The sequence below is a fragment of the Tachysurus fulvidraco genome, chromosome 11 (assembly GCF_022655615.1).
Source record: "Tachysurus fulvidraco isolate hzauxx_2018 chromosome 11, HZAU_PFXX_2.0, whole genome shotgun sequence".
NCBI lineage: Eukaryota > Metazoa > Chordata > Actinopteri > Siluriformes > Bagridae > Tachysurus > Tachysurus fulvidraco.
In genome coordinates, this window is record NC_062528.1 from 1,100,372 (window position 1) to 1,120,371 (window position 20,000).

A 20,000-nucleotide genomic window follows, 5' to 3' on the forward strand; every position below is an offset into this window, starting at 1 on the left:
TCTGTGTAATGTACATAATGTGTGTGTGTGTGTAATGTATATAATGTGTGTGTCTGTGTGTAATGTATATAATGTGTGTGTCTGTGTAATGTACATAATGTGTGTGTGTGTGTGTGTGTAATGTATATAATGTGTGTGTCTGTGTGTAATGTATATAATGTGTGTGTGTGTGTGTGTGTAATGTATATAATGTGTGTGTGTAATGTATATAATATGTGTGTGTGTGTGTGTAATGTATATAATGTGTGTGTGTGTGTAATGTATATAATATGTGTGTGTGTGTGTGTGTAATGTATATAATGTGTGTGTGTGTGTAATGTATATAATGTGTGTGTGTGTGTGTAATGTATATAATGTGTGTGTGTGTAATGTATATAATATGTGTATAATATATAAAAGGCCGTTAGTTTTTGGTCTTTTTCCGCGAGACCGTTATATCCTTAATAACCGTTATAACCGTTATATTCTTAAGAACCGTTATAACCGTTAACCGGGGTGCAGAATGAGGACTGCACGCCGGACCACAGCCTGTACCCGGTGTCAGCACGAAGGAAAGCCCGAGGCTTCTGCGGCCTGCCGGGTCTCCGTGGTAACGGTCATTAAAGTGGAGCCGCATCTCACTGCGGCGGCTTCTTACCTTACTGCGTATCTGACCGGAAGTGGACACTTTGCGGATAAGTTTCTGCGGCGCGCCGGGCTCGTGCTCCGCGTCGCTGTCCGAGGACTCGTCCAGAGCTCGCGCTCCGTCCGCCACCGCCGCCGCCGCCATCCTCATAGTCTCCCCGCGGAAAGAGCCGCGCGCTCGCGTGGTCCATGCACCGGAACATAGCGCCCACTTCCGGTCAACACAAGGACTGCAGAAAGGAGTCCGGAGAGAACAGCGCCCACTTCCGGTCACTAACAGTACTAAGTAAAGGAGTGAGAGGGTCACAGGGTCACACTTTACTTACTGCAAAGGACAAATAAATAATATCATTAATAGAGTTGTGTCCAAAACTACACATAAATGTTTTAGTGACAGAAAACACCATCTCCACATTCAGATAATTTATTCACTGTGTGTGTGTGGGTGTGGGTGTGTGTGAGAGAGAGAGAAAGAGAGAGAGGTATGGTCAATGTGTGTGTGTGTGTGTGTGTGTGTGTGTGTGTGTGTGTGTGTGTGTGTGTGTGTGTGTCTGTGTGTGTGTGTGTGTGTGGTGTGTATATGTATGTGTGTGTATGTTTGTGTATGTGTGTGTACAGTATGTGTGTGTATGTATGTGTGTGTGTGTCTGTGTGTGTATGTATGCGTGTGTGTGTGTATAGGTGTGTGAGTGTCTGTGCGTGTATGTGTGTGTGTATATGTATGTGTGTTTGTGAGAGTGAGAGAGACAGAGAGAGATGGTCAGTAAGTGTGTGTTATATAATGTAATGTATCCCTGATAATAGAAGGGTGTGTGTGAAACTGTAGCTGGGTGGTGTTTGGGGACCCTGCAATGCATGATGGGCAACAAAGCAGCGTGGGAGACACAAAATAAGGTCGAATGACCCTGGAAACAGGGTCAGACATGTATGTACATGGATGTGGGCGGAGCTTTCCCCAAAGCATCTTTTCTGTTACATTCATCCATGGATTATACACATATCCAGGTACCCAGGGCGTGGCAGTGTACAGGTGTGTATAAGTACAGACAGCTGAACACACACACTGATGTTCATCTTAGGAAGGAGGAGAACAAGATGCTTCATCACTTGGTAAGTCACTTGTGTGTTGGCGTTCATGGGGTTGTGGTTTGGGATAGGCCCATAGTAGGGTGACAATTAATGATGTGTGTATAGTTAAAGCAGATTTGTGTGTGTGTGTGTGTGTGTGTGTGTGTGTGTGTGTGTGTGTGTGTGTGTGTGTGTGTGTAGGTAACGCAGAGTGTGTTTCCCTTCACTTTCTGGTTGGTGTGTATCCGCTGTATGCCCGTGCTGGAAGACCGCAGTCTTTCCCTAACCAACGACAGCTCAGTGCAGCTCAATCCAATGGCGAGCCAATGGGCAGAATATGGTCTTTTATACTGTGATATGATTCTTGAGGCTCCGGTGCCTCCCCCTGCTGATCAGGTTCCATGGTTCTGTACATGCTCATTGTGTGAAAGCAATAAAGGGGAGAAAGGAGAAAGAGGAGACCGTGGATTACCGGGTATAAAACACACACCTAGAACAGGTGCCTGTTAGCCTAGAACAGGGGTCAGCAACCTTAAACGCTTAGAGAGCCATTAGGAGCCGTTTCCCACAGAAAAAAAACCCACAGGAAGCCACAAAACCCTTTTGACATCTAAAATAAAGAGAACGCTACATATATCGTTTTCTTTTTTTACCTTTATGGAAAGTGTAGAAAAAAACTGTAGTGTGTTGCATTTATGAAATCGGTGACCTGTTACCGAGTAAACGGAATTTTATTTCTGCAGGCAAACAAAAATATTTTGAACAGTTTGAACTAACCTTAACAAAAAAGACGCTGGGTCGAAGGTTACTTTTAAATAAAATGTTCAACGTCTAATTGAGTCGTCTTCGTATTCATGACATCAAAATTTTAACTTGCCGGCTGCAGCGAACCGAAAACACGTCGGCTTTTGTGTCGGATTTCGCAAGTCGGCGGTTACGACGCGATATTTTTTTGAGCGACAAAAAAAATTAAACCCGGTTTATTTCGATGTTACAAGAGCATCATAATCTTAGCATTTCGTTTTGTTTTTTTTATTTATCTAACTAAAATAAAATAAATTTAAATTAAATATTTATTTTCCAAATCTACAGGGAGCCGCAGCAGAGGGACGTAAGAGCCACTTGCGGCTCCGGAGCCGCGGGTCGCCGACCCCTGGCCACAGTAATAGAGATGACAATTTACATTATCTAGGTTGTTATATTTATGCGTTTAAGCATCAAGACCACTTCAGACCTAAAATGCAAATACAACTCAAATCATAAACTTAATGTAGGCAGAGTATGTGGTTAGACAAGTGACAGGTACCATCAGAACCAATCAGAATAAAGTATATTCATATGGACAATTAAAGTGTGTGTGTTTTAACAGGAAATCCAGGAGTTCTAGGATTACGAGGGTTGACAGGACCTCGTGGTACAATAGGATTTGTAGGACAGCAGGGACTAAAAGGTAAGATGGAAACCCACACAACGGCAGGACACAACGTGACTATAATATTCATTCATTCATTCGTTCATTTTCTACCGCTTATCCGAACTTCTCGGGCATCGAGGCAGGATACACCCTTGACGGAGTGCCAACCCATCACAGGGCACACACACACTCTCATTCACTCACACACTCACACACTACAGACAATTTTCCAGAGATGCCAATCAACCTACCATGCATGTCTTTGGACCGGGGGAGGAAACTGGAGTACCCGTAGGAAACCCCCGAGGCACGGGGAGAACATGCAAACTCCACACACACAAGGTGGAGGTGGGAATCGAACCCCCGACCCTGGAGGTGTGAGGCGAACGTGCTAACCACTAAGCCACCGTGCCCCCTGCAACTATAATATAATGAAGAAAAATATACTCATATACTGTACTTGTACACACATAGGTGAGAAAGGAGATGAAGGATTGAAAGGAGAGCAAGGCCCAATGGGACCAATGGGCTCTATTGGTGATCAAGGGTTCAAAGGTCAGTGGAAATGAAAATATATGAAATATTACACTTTGTACATCAGCTTTCATAATCCCAATGTGTGCTTTTTCAGGTGATAAAGGGGACCGTGGTGAGGACGGCATGCTTGGAGAGCCAGGTCCAAAGGGAGAAGATGGTCAGTGCCCACTGGACTGTGTCTCACTTAAGGGTCCTCCAGGTGAACCGGGTCTTCCTGGTCCAGTTGGATTACCTGGGTTACTTGGGCAGAAAGGGGCTCCTGGTATTAAAGGTCTGAAGGGTGATCCAGGCATTGATGGCACACCAGGCACACCTGGACCCCCAGGGATTAAAGGTGAACCAGGCAAGGAGGGAAACTGCTCATGTAAAGATGGACAAAAAGGTGAAGTGGGATCTGAAGGATCTAAGGGCAATAAGGGAGAGCTAGGTCAGATAGGGTCTCCGGGCATTGAAGGGAAGAAGGGTTCTAAAGGAGAGACCGGGGAGATGGGATTGATGGGAATGCCTGGTCCATGCAGCCCAGCCGTACAATCTGCATTCTCTGCTGCACTAAAATCATCATTCCCACCTGCCAATCAGCCAGTAGTGTTCGGGCGTATCATCTATAACCTGCAGCAGCACTACAACCCGAGCTCAGGTGTGTACATGGCACCGGTCAACGGCACCTATGCGTTTAGCTTTCACTTGACTGCGTCTACCCGCACCCTGAAGGTTGGACTCTTCTGGAACTTCCAGCCTGTGGTGAAGAGCACACAAACATACGAGTTAGGCTCTGTCTCACAGCAAGTATTGCTACACCTGAGTGTAGGGGATCAGGTGTGGCTACAGGTGAAGGACATTGTCAATAACGGAATGTTCACTAGTGCCGAGGCCAGTAGCACCTTTAGTGGATTCCTGCTTGAACCTGACACATGTGACTTCATCATGGGCCGTGAGTTCCCTCCATCGGTCATCAGTGGGGAGTACACCTGGGGGGATCCAGACCCCACCCTGAGCCCTAACGTCTAGACACAACCTACTAATCCAAACCCAACCTGAACCCGTATTTTTAGAAGAAAAATATATTGAAACTTGAAACATTCAATCTGAAGGGGATTTATGAAAGAACGACTGGAGTCAGAATACTGTAGACCCTGGATCACTAAACCTTCTCTCTACACCTTTAACCCTACATCTTAATTCGAACCTGAACAATGTCGGACAAACCGGTCCTCTTGGCCACAATCCCATGAGAACCAACAATGGTGGTGGAGTTCAGCACAGTGTAGAGGACCAAACCTGATCCTGGAACATTAATCCAAGCTGAACTATGCACACAAAAACTACCGAAATTGTACAACGGATTGAATGTAGGTTTATAGAATAAAAGTTCTCCAGAGGTTTTGTATGTGAAATATTTGAAGAATCATTCTGTTGGTGAACAGAACATTTATTAAAATGATAATTAAATACCTTTGTTTGATTAACAGCATGTAAAGTGTGTGTCACTGTTATTGACTAAATGTATACATTAGAAATATAGTAGAATATGAGCACATTATTTGCTTTATTGAGAACATTATTATTCCTGAGGGTTCCTGAGGGATGCAGCGTACGTGGGCAAACAAAAATAACCATGCAGAAAGGATTAAAGTCAGTCCCTTGAGTTATATGTGGTTGAGGAAATGCCAGAGCTTGAGGTTTAACTCTGGCTTTTCCAGTGTTTTCCTGTGTCTTTGGAGGCAAAATATTCAGGGGGCTTAGTGGCTTACCGTGGCTTAGTGGTTAGCACGTTCGCCTCACACCTCCAGGGTCGGGGGTTCGATTCCCACCTCCGCCTTGTGTGTGTGGAGTTTGCATGTTCTCCCCGTGCCTCGGGGGTTTCCTCCGGGTACTCCGGTTTCCTCCCCCGGTCCAAAGACATGCATGGTAGGTTGATTGGCATCTCTGGAAAATTGTCCGTAGTGTGTGTGTGTGTGTGAGTGAGTGAATGAGAGTGTGTGTGTGCCCTGTGATGGGTTGGCACTCCGTCCAGGGTGTATCCTGCCTCGATGCCCGATGACGCCGAGAAGTTCAGATAAGCGGTAGAAAATAAATGAATGAATAAAATATTCCGTTGAGGCCACACCCACTTTGAGTTTGACTTTAAACAGACTCAGATCACCTACACCTTTAGTATAAAGATATAATTATTAAATTAGTGCTAACTCTGGTCCGGTCCCAAGATGTTTTCTGGAATTACTTGGTTTTTGGATTTGACTCACTCATATGAACATAGTTATTGAAACCCCTATCACACTCGACTAGTCCTTGACATTATTGTACTAATAGATGTGTGTGTTGTCCTGGGTTGCGTGCGTGCAAGTGCCATCTGATCTGAGCCATCAGTTTGTGTAATCTGGTAAGCAGCAGGTGTTTCTTTTGTTAGATCTGCTAGAGATAAGAGTGTTTCACAGCATCACTGTGTGTCTGTGTGTGTTGGGGTGTGTCTATACTCCTGAGCATATATGAGAAGGTGTGTGTGTGTGTGTGTGTGTGGGTGGGTGGATGTGTGTTACAGCAAGATCTCCAACCTTTAGGCCTCCGTATAATGATAATGTGTATAAAAAGAGCTCTTAGTCTCTGTTTTAATCTCTCTCCCTCTCTCTCTGAAAGAAATGAATGAAAGAAAGAATGAAAGAAAGTTTTTTATGCGTGTGTGTTGTGCTACAAAACTACAAAACAAACCCACTTCAGTTACACACCAATTTTATTCTTTACTTACTAACACATTGCTTGATAGATGTTGAGTAAACACAGATCACTAGTACCGCTATTCCTTCATTCATCCATTTAATGCATGTTCACGTTATAATAAACTCTATAACACTGTAATAAACACTATAGTAAATACTGAGTCCTGGAAAAGAGATGATCGAAGTCTCACGAGTCGTCGGCAGATTCGTCGTCGTCGCCGACCAGTCCTTTGAGATACGAGCGCTTAAACTCTTCAAACACCATGTCCGTGTCCTCACTACACACACACACGCACATGCACAAGGAAGCGGTCAGACGTGTGTGCTAACACGTCTACAGTAGTGTAGTGTAACTCTATCATTCAAAACCTTGTCATCATAGCGTCTGTCACGTTATAACCAAGTGAATCAACAGCAGCAGTGAAGACTGTGATGTTTTTATGATGAATTTAATTGGACTAAACGGATTTACTGGAATGTCCATCTCATATATCATCTGTTACCTATCGAGCCTAATTACTTATAGAATTTATATAATATATTACTTAATAATTGGGCTGCGATTTAGCTCTGGATTTAAATATCACTAACTTTTTAAATCATATCTCAAATCACAACATCTAATTTTTTTACTTTTTGCCAAAGAATCAGCATAAAATGTGCACCTAGCATCTATGCTAAAGGCATTAAAGACCTTCTAAGAATTATTTTCACATTTTTTTCTTCAATCGGAAAATGTCAAAATATGTGAAGCAAAAAAATGATGAACCATGAAGATGAAGTTGAAGATGAATTCATCAGATGAATGTGTGACTTGTGAACTGTTCGATTTACTCCTATTTCATAGCAGTGTTCAGATCAGGCCATCCTTAAAAATACGACCAATTTTTTTTTTTAACTCTTCAAACAACTAATACAAAAGCAATAAAATAATATTAACGGGTTCGGGCACCATAATACATCTAATGATTCATTAAAACAGCTCGACATCGCTATAACTTGGCACGAAGTTCTGGACAAACTGTCCAGCATCAAAATAAGGTTTGCGATGATGCGCCCGAAGGCACGGGTCGAAGACCCAGTCAGTGACGTCACCATATGCTAATTTGTCATACCGACGTAATCACCGTCACCAAAATTGTACTTTTTTTTTTTTACATTGAAACTTAAAAAAAAATATATAGACCTACCTTTTTTTTTTTTTTACTGTTACTGCAAACCAAAATATTTTTAAGGATGGCCTAACAGTGTTTTTTGTTTATATATACCTACAATGGATAACTTATGAAAAAAGATGTTTTAATGGATTTTGATGTTAAAATACCACCCGATCATGAAATCACCCTCATAATATCCCTGGAAATGGCACTAACTGCTTCCTGAAACATAACCACAGGCTTATGGCATTTAATAGCAGGCGTTAATAGCACATTAGCATCACTGGTGGTGTATTAATATTTATAAATTCATCATTATCTCACACAAATACTAATTGTCTATTTGTAATAGCTTAAAAATCCTGTCAGAAATCATGCTAGCTCCGGTAAGCTAGCTGCTTAGTGTCACACACACTGCTAAAGTCCTATCCATGCTAATAATCCATGCTAATCCATGCTAGTAGTCACTAGTTCTCTCGAGACTGAAGAAGCTTTTAAATGTATTTGTTTTTGTTTTATTTTTACACTGATGAATGTCTCACCTGTCTTTAACTGTTAAATCACAGAGAGGGGAAAAAAAGAACAAGATTCCAGTCAATAAGTGAAAAATGATCATTATATTAAGACAGATAAAGCAGCTAAGCTACATGCTAACGCTAAACACAGGGAACGTAACAGTGATAACAGCTAATGGTGATGCTAATAGAAAAGAATCAAACAGAAACATCTGGAAAAATGGAAAAGGCTAATGAGAACAGGTCACAGGTCGCATAACAGGATGTGGTACAATTGAGTCCTAGCAGTTAACAGGAAGGCTAAGATGGAACAATATTACGTTTCTAGGAGGAGATGGAAAAAATTCATGTAGGGATTTTGGTAACACAAAAAATACGCCACCTTCCTGTCGTTCTATTAAAGTTAGAGGTGGGGTCTCCGATTTTGGAGAAATGCTTCAGAAAACGATAAACGAGTCGGGCCGAATAATAAACAAAAATCAAAACAAGAACAAAACTGACGTGTAGCCAATGAGCAGAAAGGGGCGGGGCTTGTCGATATGGGCGGAGAGAGTGTTCAGTGCGCGTGTGTGACATTAGCAGAAAGCGGTTTTAACATTGACATGGAGGATAAAAACAAAGAAAGAAAGAAAAGAAAGACTCACGATAAGGACAAGAAGTAGGACGTGTTAATATAGGAAGCTGTTCAAGGTCGGGGATTTCATTTAATGTCAAAATAGGCTAAAGTAATATAAATATGTCTGATGAACTCACCTTCCTCAGGTTTAGGATGCATGAGAAGAAACGGCACCTCCACAGCAACCTCGCTACACACACACACACACACACACACACGCACGCACGCACGCACGCACGCACGCGCACGCACGCACGCGCACACACACACACACACACACACACACACACACACACACACAGTGTTATTTTAAGAACATTTAATTTATAAACCTAAAATCATTCAGTAAATAAAATCTGTACGTACCTCGAGCCGATCATGCTGTAAAACCCAAAGCAGAACTTTTAATAAATACTGAATACAGTATTAGTTTTTGTGATTGTACAAAGTACACACAAGTACACACACTCACACACCATACACACACAGTATACACACACACACCATACACAGACACTCACACACTCTAACACACCATACACACACTAACACACACACACAGCGTTAGTCTTGGTGATTGTACAAAGTACACACAAGTACACACACACACTCACACACAATAACACACATTCACACACCATACACACACACTCACACACACTAACACACCATACACACACACACACAAACTATACACACACTAACACACACACACATACACACACACACCATACACACACACACACACACACACACACACTCACACACACTAACACATCATACACATACACACATACACACACACAAACCATACACACACTAACACACACATACACACACACACACACACACACACACACACACACACACCATACACACACACCCACACACACTAACACACCATACACACACACACACACACACACACACACACACACACACACACTAACACATCATACACATACACACACACACACACACACACACACACACACACACACACAAACCATACACACACTAACACACACACACATACACACACACACACACACTAACACACCATACACGCACTCACCCTGCTGCACTGCCCCTGGCCACCACTCTGTAAGACACCAATATACCCAAAATCTCCTTCAGCACCTCTGCCTTTACTCTGTACACACACACACACACACACACACACACACACACACACACACACACACAGAAAACAGTTTCATTAGCCTGTCTTGTAACATTTATTAAAGATCAAAGCCTTTCTCTCTCAGCCCTTCACCTTTTCAGAGCGCAGTCCTTCACTTTCTTAGACGTTCTAAGAAAGTTACGTTTCTCTAGACGTTTCTCTAGACACAGACTTGTGTATGTTTACATCCACAGACTTTAGACTTAAGGGCTCCATATTTTTTATGCATATCTTTGTCCCAGTTCTTAGCCATTAGGGCGTTGTTTTTTAGATATTACAGATCAAGCGCTGTTGCCTTTAGGGCCTTTAATCTTTCACCCTTAGTATCCAGGGCCCTTAGAATGTTACAGATAAACATTACAGACATATAGAACACTTAAGATCTCAGTCCTTTAAGGCACTTGGTCTACGTCGCTTAGCATTTAGCATTTAGCAAAATATTTGCTTTAGTCCTTTATGGTTAGAATCATAGCACTTTTTCACCACTATCACTCTGTCGGTGTGCTTTAACCTTTACACTCCTCTCTCTCTCTTTAGCCTTAAAGGCATTTATTCCTTACCATACTACAGTACTCTGATGGAGTGTGTTGTGTTCTCACATGCTCGAGGAAGCCAGGTTGGTGTCCTCGTGCTTCGGTTTCCCATCCAGTGCTAAGCCCCGCCTCTCACGGTTGTTCTTCAGTAAGGGGTAAAGAGTGTACACCTTCTTCAGGCTGGTTCCAGATGGCACCGTGTCTCTAGGGCAACATCAGCAGTGATGTCACTCAGTGAAGTTATGAACACATTGTGATCAGTGGACGTGCAAACGTGTGTGTGTGTGTGTGTGTGTGTGTGTGTGTGTGTGTGTGTGTGTGTGTGTGTGTGTGTGTGTGTGTGTGTGTGTGTGTGTGTCTTACGTGGTTTCATCACAGGCTACAGATTTTGTGTATTTATCGTTGGAGTAGAGAACCACATTAGTCACCTGTTCAACTGTTGGAGAGAGAAAGAGAAAAATTTTTAAAAAGTGTGTGAGCATGTATGTGTGTGTGTGAGCATGTATGTGTGTGTGTGAGCATGTATGTGTGTGTGTGAGCATGTATGTGTGTGTGAGCATGTATGTGTGTGTGTGTGTGTGTGTGTGTGTGAGCATGTGTTTGTGTGTGAGCATGTGTGTGTGTGTATTACCTGATACTGTGAGGTTCTTTAAGTCCTTGCTGGAACTGTTATTAACGTCCACACTGACATTGATGGGTTCACCATGATAATAGGTCTGAAAGAGAGAGAGAGAGAGAGAGAGAGAGAGAGAGAGAGAGAGAGAGAGAGAGAGACGGAGAGAGAGAAATGATTTAACAGATTTTCTGAATAATTGATTGTGTTTATTAGAAACTGTTGGATTTAACATGAACGTAATTAATGGTTTAAAACAGAATTGTAAGAATTCCAGATCCTGGTGTTTATCTGTAGAACGATTGCACAGCAAGTCGGTGTAGCTGCTGAACAGGACGTCTCACCTCTTTCTCCAGAGAGACTCGCAGGTGCAGCGGTTTGTCTGGGATTATAAACTCACAGGTCGTCTCGTTGGACGGAGGAGCGCCGCATTTATCAGGAGCATACTGCATCTTCCTTATAGCTAAACGCACTGAACTCCTACAGAGAGAGAGAGAGAGAGAGAGATCGAGTAGCGAGCGAGAGACCGAGAGAGCTAGAGAGAGAAGAGATACAGAGAGATCAGAGAGCAGAGAGAGACGGTCGACACGCGAGCATCGCAGTCAGAGCAGAGACGAGACTTTCACGACACGGCGAGCCGGAGAGAGAGAGAGAGCGAGTAGTAGAGTAGGCATGGGTGAGTCTGTACGTGTCTCTCTGCTGTATCGAACATATACCAGATTAAGCGGTCGCTCGCTTCTCTCTCTCTGACCTTGCCTCTCTCTCGCTTCTCGTCTCTCTCTCGCTCTATCTTCTCTCTCTATCTGCTCGTCTCTCTCTCGATCTCTGCGCGCTCGCATCATCAGAGACCCAACATCCACGAGCTAGCGTCACACGCGCGTCTCTGTGCTTTGGTTTGAAGTTGTGGATGTATTTAGATATGCCTCTCTCTCATAGATATACATATCGACCAAAGATATCATAATTCTCTCGCCTCTCTCTCTCTCTATCCTCTATCTCTGCCGTCTCTACGATATTCTCTGTTCCGCTATCTCCTCTTTTTCTCTCGCTCACTACTCACTCATCTCTCCCCTCATCTCCTGCTACGCCCTCCATTCATGTCATCTCTCACTACCTCTCTCATGCGTCTCTCTATCTAGAGCGCCCGAGAGAGGCGCTGATCCTCAGATCGAGCTGCTACTTTGTCCCTTGAAAGCAGGAGTGATCAGATATCTGACTGATATAAGGTCCGTGTGCATCAGACGGTCACCTTTTCATATGAGCTTTCTCATCCTGGTTCTCTCAGCAGTAGAAGCTATTCCCGTCTCCAACTCCACTCGCATACAATGTACACACACACAGCACACACACACTACGCACACAAAACACACACACACAGCCCATCACACCTATCACACCCGGCTTGTTGATTTGCTGGATCGTAATGTGTGTGTGTGTGGTGTGTGTCGTGTGTGTGTGTGAGTGTGTGTGTGGCTGTGTGCTTTGTGCGTGTGTGTGTGTGTGTGTGTGTGTGTGTGAGTGTGTTGTGGTATTTTAGCGCTTCAGTGTAAATGTGGGTGTATTATGATACATGGTTAAAGATATTAGGTAGGCTGCTGTTGTATGTGTTTGTGTGGGGTGTGTTTGTTTCTGTTGTGATATTAATTTTGCTTTTGTTTTTTGTTGTACTCGGTTTTGGTCTGCTCTCGCTGTCTCATGTATGTGAATTTTATGCCATCTAACTTTTTCTGCTTTTCCGGCGAGACCTTCTTTTTGCATCGCATTGTGCTCAACGGTCATCAGCCTCGGCGTCGCGGTGTGTTTCCCGTTCACTATAGTTGTTCTACGCGTACTGGTTTCCGCCCTCGTACCATCACGGGCGACGTCGCTTTCCTGAAGTATAGGTTCCTTCACTGTCATAACACTTTAACTCATTTCTACTGACACATCCGGCTCTTTCAGCACGCACTTCATTACTCTATTATAATACGCCTGTGTTGAATCCTGTCAGTCACTTTTGTGCTTCACTGTGTGCTTCAGCATGCTAATGATTTAGGTATGCTATCATAGCTTTTTAGGTTTACACTTAATATCCGTACATGTTAGCATTTAAGTGCTTGTTTTTTGTTTCCACTGTTCGCCTTTAGGTTGGGCACTGTGCAGAACGAGCTATTATACTTTTGTGATTTAGATTCTAAGAGACATTACATTTATGATTATGACCATTCGACATTACCGTCAAAGAAGAAGGGTGTGCGTGTGTCCCCGAGTTTACGCAGCAGTCTCTCCTGCAGTTTGGGTGGATGCTTGCGCTGCGGTCAGGTCCTGCAGTGGGGATACACCTGCCTCGTGCACACGTAGATATCTCTTCAACGAATGTCCCAGGCGCGCAGTACGTCTGCGTCGTCACGCCCATAACGAATGTACAAGACAGCATGACATACACCTGCCCCACACAGACCACACCCAAGACGACACACAGCACACCTACACACACACCACAACCACGCAGTCCTCATCGTCAATAGAAAAGACAATGACAGGCCTATCATACACTGTGAGTAGAGCGTCAGTTATGGACTTGATGTATATCTCTTGCTAGCCGGTGGATTACGCTTCCTTTTATACTAACAGTGATGTTCTCTCACGCTTTCTTTCCTTTTGTTTGCTGTGGATCGAGCAGCACTACACCATCTGAGACACACACACGCACACCACACACACACACATCAACAGCGCAACAGACAATAAACCAGAGTTTCTCATTCTGTAAAATGAATAACAATAACAGACAATAATTTAAGTGTAGCGCAATATCATCATCATCAATCATCATCATCATCACATCAATCATCAATCACATCATCATCATCATCATCACCATCTTCATCGTCACCACCACCATCCTCATCATCATCATCACTCTGCTTTAGGGCCTACACTTTTACCTGCACCTTATCTAACTATCCACTCTAAGCAGAGCTGTGACGGAAAAGTGGACTCATCCAACAGGATCGACAGCGTCACAGTGGATCCACGAAGTCCCGCCTCCCCATGTAAATACCCACCTAACGTCACACAAACAATGTACTTACAACAACAAACTGGTTGTGTTCGATCAGCACAGAACGCTACACAGACTCAGCACAAAAAACGTCACGCTTACGGATTTGTCAGCGTGAAAGCTTCTTATAGATAACATGCTTTGGGCTCATTGTGAACTGAAGGAAAAAATACAAATTGCCTCAGATTAACACACACACACACCCACACACACACTACACACACCGCACATCACACACACACACCACAACACACACACATAAACTCACCTAACCCACACGCACCAATCTCTCCATGTATATCCTGATTATTATATAAATGACCATGTTCACTCTACTCAGGAAGCGGAGGAGAACAGTTATGGAGCTTCCAATATGGCCGCCATCGCAGTCACGTCGTTCTCTTAGTCAGCAACTGTACATATTGTGGTCACACTCTTTCACTACGTGAGTGTGATAACGTCACTGACTATAAAGCGACAAGCTTACGCGCCGTAACGAAATCTTAAAACACTCGTTTTTACCATCGATCAAACAAAACGATGACCTTCCACATCCTGACTGTGTATTAGTTGTGTATTAACTATTCGATCATCCTGCGCTCATCAGCAGTGTGCGTCTTAAATCCTAAATCCGACAGATCATGCATCATCATCTTCTTCATAATCAGATCATTGTCAAAAAAGCATTTAATGTTGTTCACTAGAGATTCGACTCTTAAGGCCTTATCTTTTCCTCTGTAGATATTATATACATATGCAAATATATGTAAATAGGAGTTGAATATGAATTAATGCAACCATAAAAAATAAATAAATCAAATATGAATATATCGGAAATGTTTTGTTTAATAAATACAGGTAACATTGTTCTTTTTAATATATTTATAGTTTCATTTCATCTTGTGGAATCATCCTAGGAAATAAATTTTAAATAATTGTTAAAAATTTTTTTTAAATAAATTCATTAAAAATGTAAAAAAAGAAATTCTGTCTGAATCATAAATATAACAATGTTGATATTAAAGGCAGACTCACGTTGGTAACGTGTGGTCTCAAAAAAGCAAGATACACACGTGCTTAGGGTCAGACAGAAAATAGCACGAGTAGTGTGTTATAGACGGTGTTGTAGCGTAGTGCTGTAGTTTGTAATGTGCGTGTGAGAGGTAAACCCCGCCTTTAAAAATCGGTTATTGGAGCGAGGCAGTTATAGTTGAGGTCAGCAGATTCCCCTTTTCTCTCGTCTCAGCTCTCACTGCAGTCGCCTCAGTACACTCACCAGCGCGTCCGCGATGCGAGTCAGTCTCATTGGAACGAGGCTCCGGTCGCGTCACTGGCTCTCTCTGCATCACCCACAGGCACACACACACAGCTGCACGGCACATCACACTATCAACACACAAGACGTTTAACGCAGCACGGCGAGCACGGCAGGCATATCGTCAGCAGAAGGTTTGACCTTCCCTTAGCGCCCGCAGGGTGCGCACAGCAGTGGGACAGCACAGCACAGATCTGGTTGACTTGGGCCGGTACATATCTGCTCGAACACTCTAACAGTCTGAAGAGAATCCGCTGCACTCATTAGCCCAGTACTGTTAGGATGGTAAGTGAAGCACAGTGTCCACTATACAAAAATATAGTGTTATAATGTGAACAGACAAAGTGTAGCACTATAATAGTGTTATAATGTGAACACATGTGTATATCACTATCATAGTGTTAGAGTGACCCAAGTGTACACTGATAATAGTGTTATAAGTGAACACAGTGTACCACTATAATACAGTGTTAGGAAACAAAATGTGAAGCATGAGTGTAACACTCATAATAGTGTTCTCAGTGAGCAACATGTGTACAGCTATAATAGAATTTGTTATAAGAGTCGTGATACAGAGTGTACACTATAATATGTGTTATAAAGTGACACGAGTGTAGCCCTATAATAGTGTTATAAGTGAACACAGTGTCCACTATAATAGTGCAGAAAGTGAACTACGAGTGTCCACTATAATCGTGTTATAAAGTGAACACAGTGTACACATATAATATCGTGTTATAGAGTGAATCACAGTGTAGCACTATAATAGTGTTATATGTGAAGGCACAGTGTACACGTATATAGTGTTATAATGTGACAGAGTGTCCACTATAATAGTGTTATATAGTAGTGAACTAGAGTGTACACTATAATAAGTGTTATACAGTGGAACACAGTGTACCACTATATAGTGTATATAATAGGTGAACAGAGTGTACACATATAATCGTGTGTTATATGTGAACAGTAGTGTACACTATAATAGGAAGTTTTTAGAAAGTGACAAAAACAGATGTAACGAATACTATAATAGTGTTATAATGTGAACACGCGAAGTGTACACACTATAATTATCACCGGTTCGCCTTTACTAGCGAGTCTAACAGCATTTATGCTCAAAGTGAACGCAGTGTAGCACTATAATACGTGGGATGATAATGTGACACACAGTGTACTACACTATAATAGTGTTATAAATGTGAACACAGTGTACACTATCGATAGTGTTATACAGTGAACACAGTGTCCACTATAATAGTGTTATAAGTGAACATGACAGTGTACACTATAATAGTGTTGAGAACGTGACACAGTGTAGCCACTATAATCAGTGTTATAGAGACATGAACACTAAGTGTACACTATATCTAGATGTTCTGAAGTGAACACAGTGTACACTAAATAGTGTTAATAAAGTTACACAGTGTCCACTATATAGTGTTATACATGATCATGAACCAGTGTACACTATAATAGTGTTATAAAAGTGACCACGAGTTGTAGCACTATAGTCGTGTTATAAGTGACACGCATGTGTCACACTAGTAAGAGTGTGTAATAACATGAACACAGTGTACACCTGATAGATCGAGTAGTTATAAGGTGAGACACAGTGTGCACATCTATAATAGTGTTATAAAAGTGAACACAGTGTACACGGTATACTAGTGTTATAGGAACATGAACACGTGAAAACAGTGCACACTATACGAGTGTTATAAAGTGACTACACAGTGTACACTATAATAGTGTTATAGGAGCGTGAAGCTAGCAGTGTACACTATAAGGTAGTGTTCTAAAAACACATGAGTAAAACACAGTGTACACGATACTAGTGTGGTTATAAGTAGAACGACAGTGTAGCACTATCAAGTAGTGTTATGAGAAAGGTGGAACACAGTGAGTACACTATAATAGTGTTAGCAGTGACCAAGTGTACACTATATATATTTTTGTTATATTTTTAGTTAACAGAGTGAAGCAGATGTACACTTGATAATAGTGTTATAAGAACGTGCACAGCAGTGTATCAGGCTATATAGATGTTAGTGACATGGTGAACACAGTGTACACAATATAGATAGTGTGGTATGATCATGAACAGCAGTGTACACTATATAGTGTTATAAAGTGAACAGAGTGTACACTGAGTAGTATGTTGTAAGCAGTGACACAGTGTAGGCTATATAGGATAGTGTTCTAATCCATGACACGTACGTATGCACTACTATAATATGGTTATCACGTGAACACAGGTGTACACTATAAGAGTGTTATAGTAAGTGATCAGAGTGTACACTGATATAGTGTTATCAAAAGTGGAACACAGCATGTGTACACTATAATACTGTGTTATGAATGTGAACAGAGTGTGCTGACACTATCATAGTGTTTATAAGGTGAACAGTAGTGTCCGACTATAATAGTGTTGGGTATAAAGTGAAGCAGAGTGTACACTATGCAGAAGGCAGCAGTCCATGGCATGTCAAAGGATATCGCAGACAACCAAGAACAGCCGGTGGATAAACGCATGTTGATCGAAGTCAGCTACTATGAGCGCTCATGTAGTACAGTGATACACACCACGTGGAGGTATCAGATAATCGCACACCAGTAGAAACGCACGTTATGAAGCGATGTGATCTACTATGCGACACGATCAGTGGAGATTAGTTATACCTCACTGAGCAGTGGCATTTCATGTAGAATCATCGATGAGTCTTCAGGCACTGGGAGTGAACATAGCAGTGTGGATAACCAGCGTACCTCTGTGTAGCGCTTCTGTGTCAATCAGGCTAGAGAATCAAACAGGAGCGTTCTGAGACCACAGTCATTCTCTGTGATTGTCTGATCAAGACACATAGGTGTGTTTAGGTAGGTCCTGCTAAAGATATTGTACGCTTGAACTTACAGATCTGATGAGAATAGGCACAGGTTCTGAAACCTACGAACCATGCTGGAATAAGGCATCTATTTTGCATCTAGGCCAATGGAACTAGATGATGATCTCTAGAAACAGTATAAAAGGGATCGTCCCGTATCCCGCTTAGAGGCGAGTCTCGCTCACAGTACGTAGCTTGCTAGCAGTAATTGTAGGTGCCATGATTGAGTAACGAACATAGTGATTTTATTCGTAGGGGACTGAGCATCTGAAATGCTCTGTTGTGTAGTTGGGAAGTTGCGTGTATGACTTTCTTGCTTTGGACGCATCAACTGGCCAGCCTTGACCAAGTTCTCCCCAAACCCCTCATGTTTAATAAGATACAGGAGCAGGAGCGGTCGAGAATCGTCTTATTCTGTTCGATTGAGTGATAAACATAAAGTGGTCTGCATACACAGACATATACATACCTGTACCTACGTACATTACATCTTGTTATACGGTCTCATCGGATTCAAGGTCTACGCCGCTGTAGCTCCGCCCTACACCAGTGCTAGCATTTACGCCTTGTCAATGTAATTGAAGAGTCAGTAAGATGCTTTGATTCTAGAGATGAAAAGAAGAAAATGCACGAAGAGTGTTCAGCAGAGGCATTCTTAGTGGTGTGTGCTGTGTGTAAGATGTGTGTGTGTGTGTGTGTGTGTGTGGTGTGTGTGTGTGAATGTGTGTGGTGTGTGTGTGTGTGTGTGGTGTGTGTGAGCCACATCATCTCCAATACAGATCAAGATGTTCTAGCACTGAGAGGATAAGACTGGCTGCAAGGATGTTTTGGCTAACATGTTCCATACATCACATCACACACAGTACAGAGCAGCACAGACAGAGAGACACTAGGACGAGAAGCACACACAACAGACGAGACACGACAGAAACGACACTGATGTACCGAGACATCACACGTCTCTTATCTTCACGCAGAGGCCGAGTGAGATGTGTGTGTGATAAGTGGAATAAGGTGGAAAAGCGGTTCAAAGGAGAGGACTACAGATATAAAATGTTATAATGCGTGTGTGCTGGCTTTCTGTACAATGGCACACTCCGTCCCAAACACAATGCTCGTAAGGAACAGTGAGGTCCTCTTGTAGCTGGAACGGTGCGATGGTGAGCAGGTGATCCTCACGGGCAGGGGAGGGCCGGTGAGGACAGGGCAGGGCAGTAAACAAACACACGAAGAGCAGGAGCATGCTTAAACCAATCGGAGCTCGTCTGAATGTGACTACTTTGTGAAGTACGAGCCAACACACTTGAGCCCTGTGCACTGTAAGACACGAAACAGTGTTAATAACCCCACATATAGAGAGAAGAGAGAGGAGAGAGCTAGAGTCAGATTAGTTAGTAGACGATCTCTGCTGTATCGTCGCTGTTAGAGGAGATCTGCAAGGCTATATCTCTCTCGGATTGGGGACTCTCTCTTCTCTCGCCCCCCCTTCTCTCTCTTGCGCAATCTCCCTCTTCTTTCTCTCTCTTTTCTATTTTTTCTATTTCTTTATTTAATTCCTTTTTTTCCCTGATGTTTTCCTTTTCGCCACCTATTTTACTGTGCCTCCCAGATGCAAACGCTGGGTCCGTTCCACTCACTAGAATACTCCCAACTGTATTTAACCTCTTGGCAGACTACGCTCCTCCTCTTGTCCCCTCCCCAATCCTCTGTCGCTGCCTAACCTAGTCCTCCGCTTCCTTTATCCTTACCGCACAACACTCATGGTCACATCTACATATCAACTCCC

General features: G+C 42.7%; 3 protein-coding genes across 5 annotated transcripts in view; 1 reads left to right on the top strand and 2 right to left on the bottom strand.

Annotated features, from left to right (window-relative positions):
* Positions 1 to 832, bottom strand: part of LOC113637877 (diacylglycerol kinase delta) — an 18,283-nt gene extending 17,451 nt beyond the window's left edge. For 2 of the 3 annotated variants that reach the window (XM_027138796.2, XM_027138797.2), the window contains exon 1: positions 638 to 832. In XM_027138796.2, coding sequence (XP_026994597.2) covers positions 638 to 775 — 138 coding nt within the window. In that variant the 5' untranslated portion in view covers positions 776 to 832. The remainder of the gene's footprint in view (positions 1 to 637) is intronic. The other variant, XM_027138794.2, reaches the window with a different exon arrangement.
* Positions 833 to 1,944: 1,112 nt separating this feature from the next.
* Positions 1,945 to 4,967, top strand: LOC113637921 (otolin-1). The gene is made up of 4 exons (XM_027138868.2): positions 1,945 to 2,167; positions 3,062 to 3,142; positions 3,581 to 3,661; positions 3,738 to 4,967. Exons 1-4 carry the CDS (start codon positions 1,945 to 1,947, stop codon positions 4,649 to 4,651), a joined length of 1,299 nt encoding a protein of 432 aa, XP_026994669.1. The 3' UTR covers positions 4,652 to 4,967.
* A 1,577-nt stretch (positions 4,968 to 6,544) lies between these two features.
* Positions 6,545 to 20,000, bottom strand: part of sagb (S-antigen; retina and pineal gland (arrestin) b) — a 17,001-nt gene continuing 3,545 nt past the window's right edge. The window contains exons 7-15 of the mRNA XM_047820483.1: positions 11,319 to 11,454; positions 10,993 to 11,077; positions 10,725 to 10,797; positions 10,428 to 10,565; positions 9,721 to 9,798; positions 9,012 to 9,026; positions 8,783 to 8,835; positions 8,057 to 8,066; positions 6,545 to 6,635 (exon numbers count right to left, since the gene is read on the bottom strand). Of these exons, the coding sequence (XP_047676439.1) occupies positions 6,545 to 6,635; positions 8,057 to 8,066; positions 8,783 to 8,835; positions 9,012 to 9,026; positions 9,721 to 9,798; positions 10,428 to 10,565; positions 10,725 to 10,797; positions 10,993 to 11,077; positions 11,319 to 11,454 (679 nt within the window). The remainder of the gene's footprint in view (positions 6,636 to 8,056; positions 8,067 to 8,782; positions 8,836 to 9,011; positions 9,027 to 9,720; positions 9,799 to 10,427; positions 10,566 to 10,724; positions 10,798 to 10,992; positions 11,078 to 11,318; positions 11,455 to 20,000) is intronic.